The 16,889-nt window shown below is 39.7% G+C and overlaps 1 protein-coding gene across 8 annotated transcripts in view; it reads left to right on the top strand.

Moving 5' to 3' along the window:
- Window positions 1-16,889, top strand: part of REEP2 (receptor accessory protein 2) — a 38,153-nt gene that overhangs the window by 9,450 nt on the left and 11,814 nt on the right. For 6 of the 8 annotated variants that reach the window (XM_048057287.2, XM_048057285.2, XM_067005425.1 and 3 more), the window contains 3 exons: window positions 113-260; window positions 552-709; window positions 3,840-15,910. In XM_048057287.2, the coding sequence (XP_047913244.1) occupies window positions 113-260; window positions 552-709; window positions 3,840-3,914 (381 nt within the window). In that variant the 3' untranslated portion in view covers window positions 3,915-15,910. The other 2 variants (XM_048057286.2, XM_067005424.1) reach the window with 2 other exon arrangements.

Raw genomic sequence — 16,889 nt, 5'->3', positions numbered from 1 at the left:
TATAGAGGACCCTAGTGGGGAATGGGGCACCTTCCCTCTTCTGAATGATCCCGTGTGGGATGATCTTGGTGAGCGCGAAGTGTCCTTCACCATAATTTTTATGTCCTCTTAGGGTCAAGGAGTTTTGTCTGAAAAGCTGCGAAGTTTCAGCATGCAGGATCTCACTCTAATCCGGGATGAAGATACTGTGCATTTGCGAAGCCATGAGCCACAGCTGCACCCCCCTGGAGTGACTCTCCTTGAAACCATTGAGGATTCAGGTACAGAACACCCCTGCTGGGCCACTGTTTGAGGACTTGTATCGTTAACCAGCAGGCGAGGAAGGGTTCCCTGGGCTTCATGCAGGGGTCTCAGAAGGACTACAAGATTGCAAATTATCTGGGAGAAGTTGTATTGTTTTCCCTAGTCCTTTCCCACTTACTAACATATGGATTTCTTGGATTATCCGTAAATACTGTTGATGTCTCCCTTCTATGTGGTCCTTAAGGATGGGACATTTTAGATCTAGATGTCTTTTCAAAAGTATTTGAAAAAACTTTCTTATTCCTTAGCTTCCTGTTACTCCTCAGGAGAGGAGAGCAGTGTGGCACAGAGGTCTAATGGAACCCTGACAGAAACCAGAACAGACCCATCAGATGAAGATGCAGGAGACAAACTGCCAAAACGTACCCAGAGCCTCAAAGCTCCTAAGAAGATGACAAAAGCTGAGGTAAGCTGGCGTGTACATTATTTCCAGCACAGGTACTGATTTATGAATTGTGTTAGAAGGCTCTGGCTTCGTAGTCTGTGTGTTTAAAAGCTGTTTATATAAACGTTGTTGGACTGTTTACTGCTAGAGTCCCACATCAAAGGACTTGCTGTCTATACGCTATACTGGTCTTTTGCTTTTGCGTTTTTGTCTGTAAGCCTCTGTCATAAGCCATGTCCTAGCTTTGCTTTCATTTAGGTTTGTGTTGAAGGCTGGGGGCATTAGGTATTTTTAATGTCTTCTGTTGACTCTACTCTCCAACCCTTTGGGTGGTTGGGCCAGATGATCTTGGAGGTCCAACCTTAATGATTCTATGATTCTCCCTCTTGTCTGTTACAGCCTGAGTATATAATATTTATGTGACCTTTATCTCTGTAACAGCACTTTCCTCTCATCTAAAATTCAGCTGTTCTGTACCCTCTTAAGCCTTTCTAGTCTTCTGCATGTTAGGTTTGAAGAAATTTATCTGCACGTTCTCCTTTCTTCACCCTGTAGGTTTTCATCATCTTGAGGTTTAGATCATAGAATCTTAGAATGGCTTGGATTGGAAGGGACCTCGAAGATTGCCCAGTTCCAACCCCCCTGCCATAGGCAGGGATGCCACCCGCTAGATCAGGTTGCCCAGGGCCTCATCCAACCTGGTCTTGAACACCTCCAGGGATAGGGCATCCACAGCTTCTCTAGGCAACCTGTTGCAGTGCCTCACTGCCCTCTGAGTTAAGAATTTCCTCCTACCCTCTAATCTAAATCTTCTCTCTTTTAGTTTAAAACCATCCCCCCTTGTCCTGTCATTATCTGATTGAGCAAAGAGTCACTCTCCATCTGTTTTATAAGTCCCCTTGAAGTACTGAAAGGTTGCAATGAGGTCACCCTGGAGCCTTCTCTTCTGTAGGCTGAACAGTCCCAGCTCTCTCAGCCTTTCTTGGTAGGAGAGGTGCTCCAGACATCTGATCAGCTTTGTGGCCCTCCTCTGGACCCACTCTAATAGATCAACATCATTCTTGTGCTGGGGGCTCCAGAGATAACTAGTCATTGTTGAGTTTATCCCCACCACGTGACCATGTGCTGATCCAAGATATTTACAGCAATTCAGATGGTCATGAGGTGTCTGTATTCTCAATATTAAAACAAACCATACATGAAAATAAATGCCAGTGTCCAAGAGCCATTGTAGATTAATGATCTTTTTTTTCAGCTGTTGGTGTGTTTTGTAGAATATGCTTTTTGAGACAGTGCCTTCTAGTTTTTGACTCTTACTTCAATATTTCATCTGGATTGATTTATAAATGATAAAATGCTTCTCCATTTTGAGAAGTTGGGATCCTCTTTTCTTGGTTCAACTTGGACTCCTGATTTTGTTTACTTGTAATTTTTATTTAAAATATTGGTGTATTAACAAATCACGTTGTAGAGCTTTTCAGGCTAAACATTAAATAATTTGGAGGAGAGTGCTTGCTCAGAGCATCATGTTAATTCATACTGTTAATCTGATTTTACAGCGTCCAGGACACTTTTGTATGTGAATAGGTACTCTTTGTAACATGTATGTCTAAAGATGCATTCAAAATCAGCCTAGATCTTTTTTAAATCCCCTAAAGTTACTTCTGTGTTGACCCTTCTTCTTCCTTTTCTAGCATAGTAGACAGGGGCAGGGAGGCAAAAGGAATAAAATTTTATTCCAAGCTTCCTAGTGAGGAATTTTTTAAGTGACTCAAAAATTCTGAAAAGGCAGTAAAGACTCTATGCTGATTATTGTGAATACAGAAATTCTGATAAAGCTGTTTGCAGGCATATTGTTTTTCATGCATGGCATGTTCTTTGATTCAAAGAACTAGTTTAAGATGTTTTTACAACTTTCAGAGAACAGGATTTGGAATGACCATCAAGAAGCAGAAAACTTACAGCAGTGACATTGCCACTTAGAAATGTTGCTATGTCCAATCTTTTATCAAGGTAGCTGACTTCAATTTTGCTATCACATTTCCTGGTCTTAAATGTCTTCCTCTCACGCTTGTGTGGTAGTTTAGCTCAGGTGGGCAGCTGAGCTCCACCACAGCCGCTCTCTCACTCCCCCTCCTCAAAGGGAAAGGGGGAGAAAATATGATGCAAAGGGCTTAAGGGTTGAGAGACTCAGAGTAGGGAGATGGTAAAATTTATTGCCTATTACTAGCAAGCTTGAGAAGTGAGAAACACAGGAAAGAAACCAAAAACACCTTCCCTCCATTCACCCTCTTCCACCTCCTCTCCCTGAGCAGCACAGGGGAACGGGGGAAGGAGGGTTGTGGTCAGTCTATAGCACTTTGTCTCCGCCACTCCTTCACGTTCACTCTCTTCCCCTGCTCCCATGGGTGCAGCTCCTGCCAGGTCACCTGCTCCTGTGTGGGCTCCTCTCCATGGGCTACAGGTCCAGCCTAGAAACGGCTCTGGCAGGGGTCCTCCACAGGCCACAGCCTCCTTCAGGGCAGATCCACCTGCTCCACCGTGGTTTCCTCCACGGGCTGCAGCATGGAAATCTGCTCCACCGTGGTACACCATGGGCTGCAGGGGGACAGCCTGCTCCACCATGGTCCTTTCCCCAGGCTGCAGGGGAACTTCTGCTCTGGTGCCTGGAGCCCAGAGCCCTCTTTCTTCACTGACCTTGGTGTCTGTAAGACTGTTTCTCATTCCTCTCTCTCCCAGCTGCTGTTGAACAGCGTTTTTTTTTTTCCCCTTTCTTAAATATGCTGTCAAAGAGGCACAAACAACATCGCTTATTGGCTTGGCTCTGGCCAGCGGCGGGGCCCTTATCTAACATGGGGCAGCTTCTGGATTCTTCTCACAGAAGCCACCCCTATGCCCCCCCCCCCACTACCAAAACCTTGCCACGTAAACCCACTACAGGTTGCTGTTTGAAGGATATGTTCAGTGTGATTTGTTTGTTAACTAAAAACAAATGGAATATTTAAATAGCATCTTTGAAACAACAAGTGACATAAATAGGGTCATCATGTTGTGGTTGTTTTGTCCTATTTTCACTTTGCATCCTTTTCTCTTTCAATTTGACGTTGCTACAGTAAACTAATATAAAATGCCTCTATTTCTTTCTCCTCAGCTTCCAGTAAAAAGTGTGAAAGCCCGCCCTAGGAAGAAAGCTGCAGGCTCTCTTGCTTCTGGCGAGTCATCCTAAGGAGACCTCCCCTCCCCAGCACCTATCTCTGTCCTAGGATTTGCCTGTCACTTTCGAGTGGAAACCCTTCCAAAGGAAGGGAGCTGAGATTGATGTACATAACAGATGCTGCTTAGTAGAGCTCATTCCAAGGCAAGGGGGAGGCTGGGATTCAGAACATGGAACAGAGGATACAGATCCTCAGGAATTTTCTCCTTTTCATCCCTCTCTTGGAGGGAACACTAATATGTCTGTACATAACCTGTTGCTTTGGAGTTCCCTCTGTATAATCCTAGTTGGGAAGAATCTTTACTGGGAGAACAGGCTAGGGTTAGAGACACCTGTTGAACAGAAGCTGGAAAAATAATTAGACACTGGAGTTCCACAGAGGTGGGTGGTTCCCTAGAATATCTTATCTTGCTCTGGGTATCCTTCTGCAGCTGTGTGTCGTTAGAAGTGCCCACAACAATTCACCCTCTTTAAAAATGGACCATAGCTGTTATGTCCTTCCCCTTTCAGAAGGTGACTGTTCAGTGCTTTTGAACGTAAAGGACTGGCTCATGGGAGGAGTGTGCCGGATTCTAGTTCCTAGTAATGGAAAATGAAGAGATTGGGTTTTATTTTTTTCTGGAAGGTTAAGTGAGGAAATTGAAAAGCTGAGTTATGAAGAAAATGTGCTGTTATATGCACATGTGAAAGGGTAGATACAGATATCCAGAGGAGGTAACTATTGAGAAGGAAAGTTGGTCATCCATAAGATTTTGGTTGCATCTGAAGCTGCTTTTTATTTCAGGTTCTGTTGTTTACTTTGATTCCTGTAAGAGCATGACAGTGAGAGGAGTCCCATGTAGTGGGTAAAGGCAGGGAGAGCGTTACTTTGCCATTTAATTGTTTAACTCCATGTCATCATGGTGCTTTTTAATACAGACAAATTCTTCCATTCTAGAAGATTTCTGGGGAAAATCTGGCTCATTATTCTGCAAGCATACTTGAGAATTTCAGAAGCCCTTGTCTCTTAGCTTTAGGAGATCCATTCCTCAGGGCACGAGAACTGACAAATAGCTGATGTATGAACTTCACTAGTTCTAGGATTCCATTTATGGATTATAAATTGCAGGGACCAGTGAACACTATTGTACTTTATCAATCCTCTTGCTTTATCCTACTCCAGCCCTTGCACAAATTTTCTCTGTGTGACCATTAGCCTTGTTTATCAATGCCCTGAGACCTGAGCAATATGCAACATTTGGGACAGAAGCACATTGTATGTGGAATATGTATTGTGGGAGTGAAACTGCAGAGGAAATTTGCATGCATGCCACAGATTCTAATCCATTGAGTATTGGTAAGGGGAGATCCCCTGTACACATACCCATGGGAAACAAGTAGAGTTCCTGTTGTTGAAACTTATAGTGTGGGAGTACCCTTATGGACATGACTGTCTGAATGAGTAATTGATGGTCTTAATCTTCACTGAAACTACAACTCTAGATGCAGACACTCATGTTTTCTCATGTCTCTTGCTGTCACATTTCTGAAATTGCAGTGGGTTTTTCACAAAGCTGAAAAAATATTTTGTTGACAATGTATAGAAGCCCTACTGCAAGTAAGATTTCACAAATATTTCTGTCCTAAAGAGTCGTCCTTCAAAAGTTTATAATATTTAAGACTGGGACTGAATTTTTTGTTGTTTCCCATTGTCTTGGTGGCAAACTTATGAATTATTTCATTTTTGGGGGGAAACAAATTAAGTTGTTTTTACTTTCATTTGTAGCTTTTAAATTTTTAAATCTTGATCAACCACATCAGAAATACTTGTCCTGAAGTATCCACAAATCCTTACCCAGGATCCAGAAGAAAACCTTTGATCTGACTTTGAGATATGTGTTTAAAAAAAAAAAAAAGTTTTATTAGCAATCATTGTATACATGCCTCGCTAGTACATGCAAAGACATGTACCAAAGCAAGAATTATTTCTGTTTCCAATGGAAATTCCTCTCTCCACGAGGAACAAAAATCTTTGCTGAATATGTGAAAGATTTAGTTGTGAGAAACTGTTTACTAGGTTTACTGTATTGAACAAGACAAAACCATTATTCTTTATACACTAAGTACTTCTGTGACCACATTTCTGGACTTTTTTTTTTGTTTGTATGCTTTTTAAACTAAAAATCTCTGTAGCAAATTCGTTATCTAAATCATTGTGAGGGACTTGATTTGGAGGCCAAGGATGGGTTAGTCTGTCCTTATACTGATCTTCCTGCCCTTTCCTTGTGCATGTACTGTGATAGTCTTGGATTACTCAGTTTTCATACAGTGACTTTCCGGAATGCTTTCTAGAATCAGTTCATTTGCAGGAACTCCTCCTGCTTTGAAGCATAAGACGAATTTCTGAAGACTCAATTTTGGGATTTGGATTTGCCTTTGTTCTCCTGAACTAGACCCTGTACTAAGTATCTTTTACTCAGCATTGATGCTTGATGTCATTAGCCTGTGGGTAAGAATGGATCAGTCTTGCCCTGACTTCTTGTACAGGGGAAATTAAATGGCTTTTGTTATAAGAGAGACTGGAGTAGTCATGGACTCCATTGAGGGTGATATGAAGCTGATGATGTCAGGCAGCAGAACTTACCTAGAGCAAGAAAATGTCTTAGTATGGACATTATTTTCTTCTAGTACAAATGTGACCGTTACATTTTGCTCTGCTTGATCAAAGCCTCTGCAAATCTGCCACCACCCATGTGATCTTTCAGTGAGTTCCTAGATGTTCTGCTTTGGATGGCATGGTCTTGCATAGAAATTCTCTTGTTAATGAGAATGCTGAATGTGCTGTTTTGGTAAAATGCTTCTATCAGCTGTTCTGTGTTTTCAGCAGGAAATGCTGGAATGTAGTTTCCATCTAGTATTTTCTATGAGCTTGATTGTGCAGTGAAGCAAATGGTTAAGTCCATATCTAGCAGTAGAACCCACTGTGTTCAGTAAGCATTTATACCCCTTTCCTAATATGCCCAGGCACAAATAGAAACACAGAAAGATTTCTACAGAACCCTGAATTTCCAGAAATCGATACTTTTGAGTTTTATTTCTTCTTTGCCATCTTAATCAGCAGGAGATATGTGCCTTAGGAGGAAAGTGGGATGATTATAGAACACACTGCTGGTTCTCTGGCTGCACAGAGCATTGTATCAAGGAGACTTGTTTGTTAACTGTGAAGTAGCAAGGTATGCTTGAGAACAGCTGTTGAATTGAGCTGTTTTCCTATCTGTCTTCCAAACTTGCATGCAATGCTGGAAACTATGGGTTATTGCCTAAGACACAAATCTGGAAAAAGGGGAAAAAAAAATGCCCTTCTTTCTGATGGGGACATTGTATTGCAACATGACTCTGCAGCTTCCTGGGGAGATGATGAATCACATTGCTCTTTGTAACTGTTCAGTATTATAGGCTTTCTTGCTTGACCCATTACGAATTTGTAACTTGCTACGAGGCTGAATCATCTTGTGCTGCTCTCTGAGTTGCCCTGTAAAGTCAGATGTGTGGAAAAATATTCTGAAGCTATGTGATTTCATAGAATGTTTGAGGTTGGAAGAGGATCTCTGGAGCTCATCTGCTCCCTTTGTTCTACTCGAGCAGGGCTATGTAGAGCTGGTTGCCCAGGGGTTCGTGTTATATGTGGTCTGGAGCCTATTGAATGTAATGTTTAAGACCTGGTATATGTATAAATACATACACTGTACTGTATGGAGCTGTGCTTCAGTGTTAACTGAGGAGAAAGGATTTCTGGTTACCTTTCATCTTGAATTTGGCACTATTAGAAGATGCTGTAAACATAACTCAGTTTTATGTTATTTCTAGGTTTTGTTTTGAAGCCTCTAGGCTTCAGAAGAGAAGAAATCTAAAGAGGCGTGCATAGTAACTTTTGAGAACAATTGCTTTGAATGGTAAATGAAGACAGTAAATTTCCACAGGAGCTAAGAACCTGTCCTGTGAGACAGGGTAGGGTGGAAAATGGGCTATGTACAGTACAAAGTTGTCCAGGAAATAATCCTGACTTTTTCTGAGCCTCAAGCTATACTTGAACTCTGCACCCTACAGATTAGAGCTTGGTTGTTCTCTTACGGAACTTCTGTCTCTGTCTTACCTTTCTAAACTGGGCTTGACCTACATGCACTTATTCTTGAACCTTTCATCGCTTCAGAACAATGAAGTTTGAATTTTTCCTCAGTGGTCGGCTGATCTGTGTGGAGGATCTGATGAATTAAGCATCTCACAGCATTTTCTAGTAGATGTGTTATGCTGAGGAAGCACCAGCAGGGAGCTCCAGAGGACAGATAAATCTGTGAAATTGAATGCACGCACAAAGCCTGCATTTTTGGATGAACTAAATGCTGGACTTTGTTACACTCATATGCCAGCTATCTGTAGAATCCCAAAGCTCAATGCCAGAACTGCTAGTACAAGGAATCAAAATAACATGAAATGAAGAGAAACAGTGGCAAACACTTTTTTTCTGCAATGTTGCAGGTAAATTTAGGTTTTAGGTGCTGCTTCTCCTAAAAAATTTTTCTATAAGCCCCTTGCAAGTAAACCATTACCTCCTTGCTCTGTTTCTCAGCCCCTATCCTTTCATTATCTCACTATATTTCTCATGTTTTCTTTTATTAAGCAGAGGACTACCTCCATTTTGCCTACTATGGAGACATAAAAAAAAAAAAGCTTTATTTTTAAGAGCAACTATTAGCAGTAGCATAGTGTGATGCATTTGCCTTCTCTTGCCGCACATTCTCACTTTAAATAGGCTTACTGCACTGCACACCCTTTGGACAAGAGCATTCTGCATTTAACCAAATAACATTAGAGGTAACATTAGTGGATGGCTGCAAAAATGAATGTACTCCTAATGACCGAGCCTGAGTCTTCTATAATATGCAACTGTCTGAGACTGTATCAAAAATATCTGCAGCAACAGTCAAAATGCATTGCTATACTGACTCATCAAAGATGGGAAATTTAGTCATTGTCTTTGCAGGAGGCCAGGGAAGAGAGCTGAGCTGAATGACAAGCATATAACCATAGGCAGTACTGTCAGAGTATGATTCATTGCAGTATTGTAGGAATAATTGCTTGGGTTCACATAAGTTAGTACCAGCATGAAGTAGTCAACCTGCAGCAAAATTCAACCTGCTGATTTACCTTGTTTCTTGTCCAAGAAGATTAGCCTGATGCTTCCATGCAAATAAGCCATGTATAGGTATCTACACTATATGGGTTCAAACAAGATGGGCAATTTCAGTATCTCTAAAGAAATACTTTATTCCCCTCCACATATTCAGCCAACCAAACAAAAAACAACAACAGTCTTTCTACATATTTTTATTGCTTTGGGAACAGTAGGGGAAGATGAGCTTTCTGCTTACTATCCAGAGTTTGGACAAAATATTGTACTGCCACACAGGAGATGGATCTAAAGCATGCCTATACTGTCAGGGGTGGGAGGTGAGTGTTTCTCTTGGAGCTTTGTTGGAAATTCCCCTTTGGCACACAAATTGTGTGTGTGTATTTAAAATGCATTGAAAAATGGACCGAAATAGAGAGTAAAAAGAACTTTTGCTTGTGTAGTTGTTTTATCTTATTTGCTTGTAACTTGCACAATGTAATGAGGATTTTTGCTTCACCATGTAGAAGAATTGACAAGTGTAACTGGTTTGTAGTATCTGTATTCCTGTTACTGGGTATCAGAAATGCATAAATGAGCACTAAAGAATTTTTGCTACCTAGGTGACACACTTCAGAAGAGGTAAGTTAGACTGGAGGATGCACATCTTAATTCTACGTTAAAACTTCCTAGAGAGAAAGCTGTCAGGACTGTAAGAACAGAATGATTACTCCCTATCAAATTACTGGCTTTCACGTGTGAATGAAAGCTAGTACAACCACCTCTTTCAAATAGATGTTGTTTAGTTATTTAACAATATCTTGCCAGCTGAAGTTACTATTTTACCGAATATCACCTTTTTGCATAGTGTCTTGCCTGTACATGCACTTGATTTCTAAGTGTGTGAATATTGTAGATCAGTTTTCATTAGAATGCAAGTGCTTTTAACTCTAAATTTGCAAAAATTCCCAGTGCAAGCAGAGCAAAAATGTCAAAAACGGATCAAATTTTATGGAACACCAGAGGAGTCTAGCCAAAAGGAGATCAGAGAGGACTTAGCTGAGAGAATAGTTTTAATTTCTTGCACTTACTAGTTGATTCCAAGTGATTCTTAGAGCTTTCAGGAGCAGGGTGTAGGCAACGCTGCAGAGTGCTGTAAGGCAAACTTCTGTTCACAGTGCAGGTCAGCAGCTACGATGCTATGCCGCTAAGCCTTACCGGGAATCTTGAGTTAATGCTGATCACTACATCCAGTAGGAAAGCATAGGAATAGAGGATTCTATTGGAAGATTACGAAGTCAGAAAAGTGATTGTGTGAAGATAAAACTAAGAGAACTGCAGCAGGTTACCTTGAAGAATGATGACAAAAATCTGCAAGGATTTTCAACAGGGAATTAAACTAGTCAGTTTACAGTCAGTAAAACAACAAAAAAAATAGCAGGATTCAGTTAATAAATGGAAAATTTGTCAGCGATGTATGTATTGTCTGTCTTTGATAGCCTATACTACAATTGCTTCACATAGTTCCAGATTTTACAGGTTATGTAAAAGTTTTATATTTAAGGAAACTAAGTTTTTATCTTAAGTGATGCTTAGTGACTTACCAAAAAGAAAGCAAGTTGAAATTTTTTGATGACTTTCTAAAATTAGAACTAAAGCATACAGATCCTCAAATCTAACTTTGTATTCATGCTGCTGTCTTTTGGGGAAAGCACTGAGCTGATGGACTCCTCACTTGTGATTCCTCTGTTTATATTATTTCTGAAATGTAGTGAATGTCACAGAGGTAAATTAAACTTCTATTTTGAATTCACGTCTAAATTCAAGCATGCCGAGCTATGTATGAGCTAATGTTGGTTGAATGAGAGAAAATGGAGAAGCTGAGTCAGATCTAGCCAGGCAAAAGTGGCTGAAAGACCTTCCTTGAAGTGCACAAACTAAAGACTACATAATAATGCTTGTTTCTGATTCAACATTTTCATGATGAGGTTCCAGTTAGCATAGTGCTGATCTAAAGGCACTTAATTCACAGTTGTGAATTGCTTTTTGTCCACCAGAGGGTATAATACAACATAAAAATCACTGAAAGTGAGAGAGCAGAGACTTGCCTGATAATAGCTGAATTGTGACTGGTTGAATGTTTATATTTCCTCTGAGAGTGAACATCCTACTTAGAAAGAGAGAGGAGGGAAAACTTCAAAAACAAACACACACCAACAAATGGGACTCTAGTGGAGAAATACGAAGTATTACTGCAGTTAGCCCCTATTCAAAAAGGCCATTTAAGCATACTGGGTTTTTCAATTTAAATATTTTCTAGTGTGGCTTATGGAGCCAATATCATTAGAGAATAACTGCCTTCACATCGTTTCAATGTCCATCCAAACAATTTTCTAGCTGCATGAAGCAGCCCTGTAAATGGTAGTGTTTGTGGCTAATTTTGCTGCTTTTGCAATTAAACAATTTTTGTGTGTGCATGTATTTCAGTAGTGTTGCCTTAAATTGTACTTTGAAATCTGTAGTATTTCCTGTAGAACTTCCTGGTAAGAATGCGTAGTTTCTATCAGTTGGATCTATGTTCTGTGAAAATAGAACTAACTTTAATCTAAAAATACAGATGAATCTAATGGTTACTAGGGTAACTTGTGACCATGGCAACAGAGAGAGGTAGTACTCTGAAGAACTGATAGATTTTTTTCCTTTAAGACAACAAGCTAACTGATGGTGCAATTATTTTAGGGAAAATATTGATTTTTTTTGTTTGTTAACCATATAGGATCATATGAATACAAGGGATTTTGGCAGTGTCTCCCTTAAGATCCTCATAGAAAAGCTGATGTACAATGAGCTGGATCAGCAGATGGCAAGGTGGATTGAAAACTGGCTGAATGACCAAGCCCAGAAGGTGGCAATCAGTACAAAATCTAGTTGGAGGCCAGTAACAAGTGGAGTATGCTGGGGACAATACTGGGTCCAGTTCTAATAATTTCCTCATTAATGATCTGGATGATGGGGCAGAGTGTACCCTCAGCAAGTTTGTAGATGCCACAAAACTGCTCCCAATGGCTGATACACCAGTGGGTTGTACAGGAAGCAGCAGGAGGTATATAGGATGTTTGATATTCCATCTCAAAATATATAGAAATCCTAGGTGCATAGCAAGACCGTCTGCAATTCCTTGTGATATTAAGAAAGAGGTTTCATCTGCTGAAGAAAGGTCAAAGACACCAGGACGTTACTGTAGGAAAGAGGAAAAGGTTAGAACATGGTTAAAGACTTTTTGTTGTCAAACATGTAACATAGGTAACATAGATTTGGTATGTTTCTGTTCCATTTTTCCATCATAGGATCAGAGTTAAATGATGTCGTGCCTTCAGGCCAGTGCTAAGTTTCAGCTATGTATTATGAATTGCCTTGAAGCAGTGCAGACCCCAAGAGCCTGTATAGCATTAGAGGAAGCTGTAACAATTTAAATACTGTTTACAATAAATATTAATATATTATTGAAGGAAGTGGGAATGGGCTTTCATGATTAAATCTTGTATGTAGCGAGTGGCTTTCTATGCCAGCATAGAGATAATGTAAATACTCTATACTAGCAACATTCAGTGTAACTTTTATAGGAAAATGTGCTGGATATGAGTTTAGTTAAAGCCAATTCAGAGTTTTTCAAGCTTTCTCTTTTTCCTAGGTATTGTTGGGGAATCTGGAAACTGAATGGAAATTACAGCATTGTAGTTACCACTTGCTAACCGTGAAGAGCTTGAAATAAATAGAATCCAAGTTTAATTTAAAAGCCAAATTTTGTAAAAGTCAGCTGTTGTTACTTCTGTATTTGCCCCAGGAATACTGTAGCTAATCAGCAGAGTCACTATGGTGATCTAAGGCCATTACTCCAGAAAAGGGTGGGGGAGATGCCAGGCCAGACTGAATTGGTTCTGCTAGTCCAGTCTTCTGCCTCTGGTACTGCTCACTCCATGTGATGGCCAGCGGGCAGTGTGGAAATGACACGTGTTGGAAAAACCTGTTCCTGACACTGTTGTCTTTTAACCTGTGCTTTAAAGCATCGTGGTGTTTAATGACTGGGTTCTTGGTTTTGGGGGGAGGAGTTGTTGTTTGAATTCCATCATTAATTTTTTGTAAAGTTGTAAAAAGTTTGCTTCCATGTTGCAGTACAATGACTTAAATGTAGAAACTCTAAGGCATCACAATCTTGTGTTGTGCTTGCTCTGTCATCTGGACGCTTTCAAGTTTTTTTCTTTTTTAAGAAATTCTCTCTTGTTAAAAAAAAAAAGAAAGAAAGAAAGAAAATCATCTATTATATTTTCGATATCTTGCTCTTTTGCTTTCACTTACTTTCTCCTGGTTCACAGGACCTGTTGTTTTCCTTCCTTCTCACAGAGCATGGTACAAGTTTTTTCGTTGTAGATGTGCTTTCATTCCACGGGGTGGCAGCTAGTTGACGATTTGGTTATTCCAATAGAAGCAGCTTTCCCAGCCAAGTCCCCCCTCTCTGGCATAAGGGTCATGAATCTGTCAACTCAGCACTTCTGTTGGGGTTCAGAACAGCTGAACCCCTTCTGTTGAGCCTTCACAACAGCTCATTATATTGTATTTGTTCAGGCTGTATCAATTTACTGGAGACTGTTGTAGCTGACAAGACAAAAAGGCATAATCAAAGGCTAAATTTTGAATCTTGCTTATTGATATTGGTGTTCCAAGCATAACTGAGTACAAGTATTTGGTGTCATTGCTAGACAAATGTTGTTTTAATAAATGTTTTGGGAAATATTGAAATCTCTGCCTGTTATTAGAATAGGTTATAGATTTATGGATTTATGAATTGCAGGTATGATATTTTGTTCTTTGCTACTGAGCTTATGTAGTTTCTTTTTTCTCTACCCCTGGTTTCTTCTTCTTATGCTTGTGGATATTTTCTTTAAAAGGCTTATTTTTTTTATGTTCTCAAACTGTTGCCCTAAATTGTTTTAATTTATCTCCGTGCCCTTCATTTGTGTTTAGTTTTCTGCCTTCTCCATTGTTGAATGAAGATATGAAAATTGATACAAAGCCCTACTATTTCTGCCATCTAAAAATCAAGGCAATTCTTAACAATCTGGTTTGTCCTGGCTTTGTTTCCTCATTTATAAGTTGCCTGTCAATAATTAAGTTGTGTCCACTGTCCACCTGTTAACTGAGGACTTGGGTTCAAAACACAACTATATATGTTGAGTGGCCTTTTTGCACACAGTAGAATCAAGTACTATTATTGATACAGGGCTGAGACCTACCTACATTGCAACTGCAAATAACTTCAGGAGGGACTTGGGGGGGATTCTTATGTACAAAGTTAGAGTGGTGAATATTATGTGAAGAGCCTGTGCAGAAGCATGAATTATTAGTCGAACACTACATAGCTTGAACACCTACGTATGAAATATTAGACTGGTGAGGAAGTTGCAGTCCTACAGTACAGGTGGCAAGAACTCAACCAACTTACTGAAATGCCTGTGGTGCTAAAATAAAAAAAAACAGGCACAAAAGGTATGTGAAATGAATGGGAAGGGGATGCAGAAGGACCATGGGAATAACTTCCTGTGGTTGTCATCAAGTTAGTCCTCTACCAGCTGTGCTAGTGTGTAAAGTGGGCAGACAGGGCTAGCAGTTATAGTGACTGGGATAAGAGAGGAATTCAGTTAGCAGGGTTCTACTGGCATCTTTCTACCTGATGCTTTGAGTAGTACTGAGGTTTTGAGCTGAGGGACTGTGGTCTGCAGCTGGAACCAAGTCTCATTTTCAGCTGAAATTCAGCCAGCCTGCTCCCCCACACCTCCAACACACACACACACGTTTTCTTTGGGACTGTGTGTAAGTGGATCCTTTCCCTTCTTGCTATTGTTTTTTCCTTAACTGTGTTATGAACGTCAGATCTACTAGCCTTCTGCTTGCATGGATATCTTCATGAAGGAGGCAAATTTGCTGCTTATTCTGTTTTAGTCAGCTCAGAGTTGACATTCCCAACCCTATCATCAAGAAGCTGAAATGTGTATGTAATAAATAGGTAGTGTTTGCCTCTATTTCCGGGCATATGCAAAATTGTGTTTATTTTGCTCTTTGTGTCTGTGACATCTCATATCCCCACTTTTCCCAGAGAACAAGTGGATTATTCATGTATTCATTGTACACTCAAATATGGTATAACACCATGACCTATACACAATGATTACAGATGCAGTTAATGAGCTGCACTGATTTGGATTCTGAATTGCATTCCTTCTACTGTATTTGTTAGAACACTGGTAGCTCTTGAATTTCAATGTTCTCTTCTGGGCTTGTGGGCTCAAATGTAAAGTACTACTGAACTTCGGAGTTGTAGGTAACAGTTTAGAGATGATTGGAAGGCATCTTATTCTGCTAGCACAGAAATGGAGATAATCTTTGTGGATCCCAGAGATTATTATCTGGTCAGGAACATTCGTCCTGGCGAGAGTACGAATACCTGTCCTGAGCAGGCATACTCTTTACTAGATGGAGAGGGGATAATCTGTCTTCTTACAAGTATCTAGAAACTATTAGAATTTTCTGAATCATTAATGTCACTTGGCTATGCAAGAGATCAATGTGAAAATAAAGACACAAATGAAGGGAATTGAGTATGATGTACTTGTGCTTCTACCATTTGATTTGACATGTAAAACCAGACCTTTGTACTGGACCATACTACAGGTGATGACAAATGAAACACTAAGTTTCATTTTAGAAGTTCTTAATCCACTGGTTGTAAGTGGTATTATCAGGGGTATAACAGTATATACATGTTCTCTTTTCAGCCTTAAATATATATATTCAATGTATTAATTGTTATGTTTCATATAATTGTGTCTGGCCATTTGGCTGCTTTTTCTGATCTCTTTTGGTTTGGTTGTGTGTGCTTCATGAGAAGGTTTTCTTGGATGGTATTAAATGGGTAAAGGCCTTTTTGAAATGGGTACATATAAAGAAAAGAATCAGAGATTCTGCAGAAGAGATGAAGAGTTGTTTCAGGGAATACCTGTTTAAACCAACCAAGCAGTTCTTATGCATGTTTGTGTGTTAGTGAAATGAAGGTGAAGGAGGTCAAAACTTCCAATTACTTGGCATCAAAGAAATACTGTTCTAAGCTCCAATAAAGCTGGAACAGTGAAATCTGAAACAAACACAGCTTTTTAGTTAAAACTTTCTCTTAATGAGAATAAATCCTTCGGTACATAAATAACTGATTATACATATTAAAAAGCTTTTTTCTGGTAGACAGTAGAGGAACAATATGATTCCTGTAGGAATGCAAACATGTTGTTGCTATGGAGCTTCTGCCATCATCATAGTTAACAACACTGCAAAAGCTGCCAGTACTCAGCTTGCAGGAGAGAAAAAAATAAATAAAATCATAACTTTAATTTATTTCTACAGAATTCATTAAAAATAAGTTCTAGCAGTGAAGTAGGAGAAACTGTCCCATTGATGTAATTCAGTTCATTTTCAAAAAGTGAGCTAACTTGTATGCCAGGGTTTATGGTAAACTTCCATGCAGCAAAAGAGCAAATGCCAGAAGCAGGGAAAGATGTTACCAATCAGCATGTAGGTGAAATCAAGTAAATGATTAAGAGGAACAAACATTAGTTGAAGAAAGTCATTGCACACACACATTCATGTCTGTGGTAGAAGAAAACACCCACCCTGAAGAAGCAACTCAAAGGAAGTTGTTAAGCACAAACAGAAACTATGAAAAACAAACAAGTAACAAAAACAAACAAACAATAACTGGCTTGTTTAGAACTACTCAAAGTAGAAGAAGAAAGAAA

This window comes from Anser cygnoides, chromosome 14 (assembly GCF_040182565.1).
Source record: "Anser cygnoides isolate HZ-2024a breed goose chromosome 14, Taihu_goose_T2T_genome, whole genome shotgun sequence".
Lineage (NCBI taxonomy): Eukaryota > Metazoa > Chordata > Aves > Anseriformes > Anatidae > Anser > Anser cygnoides.
The sequence above is the reverse complement of the archived record's forward strand: the minus strand, read 5'-3'. Positions and strand labels throughout refer to the sequence as shown.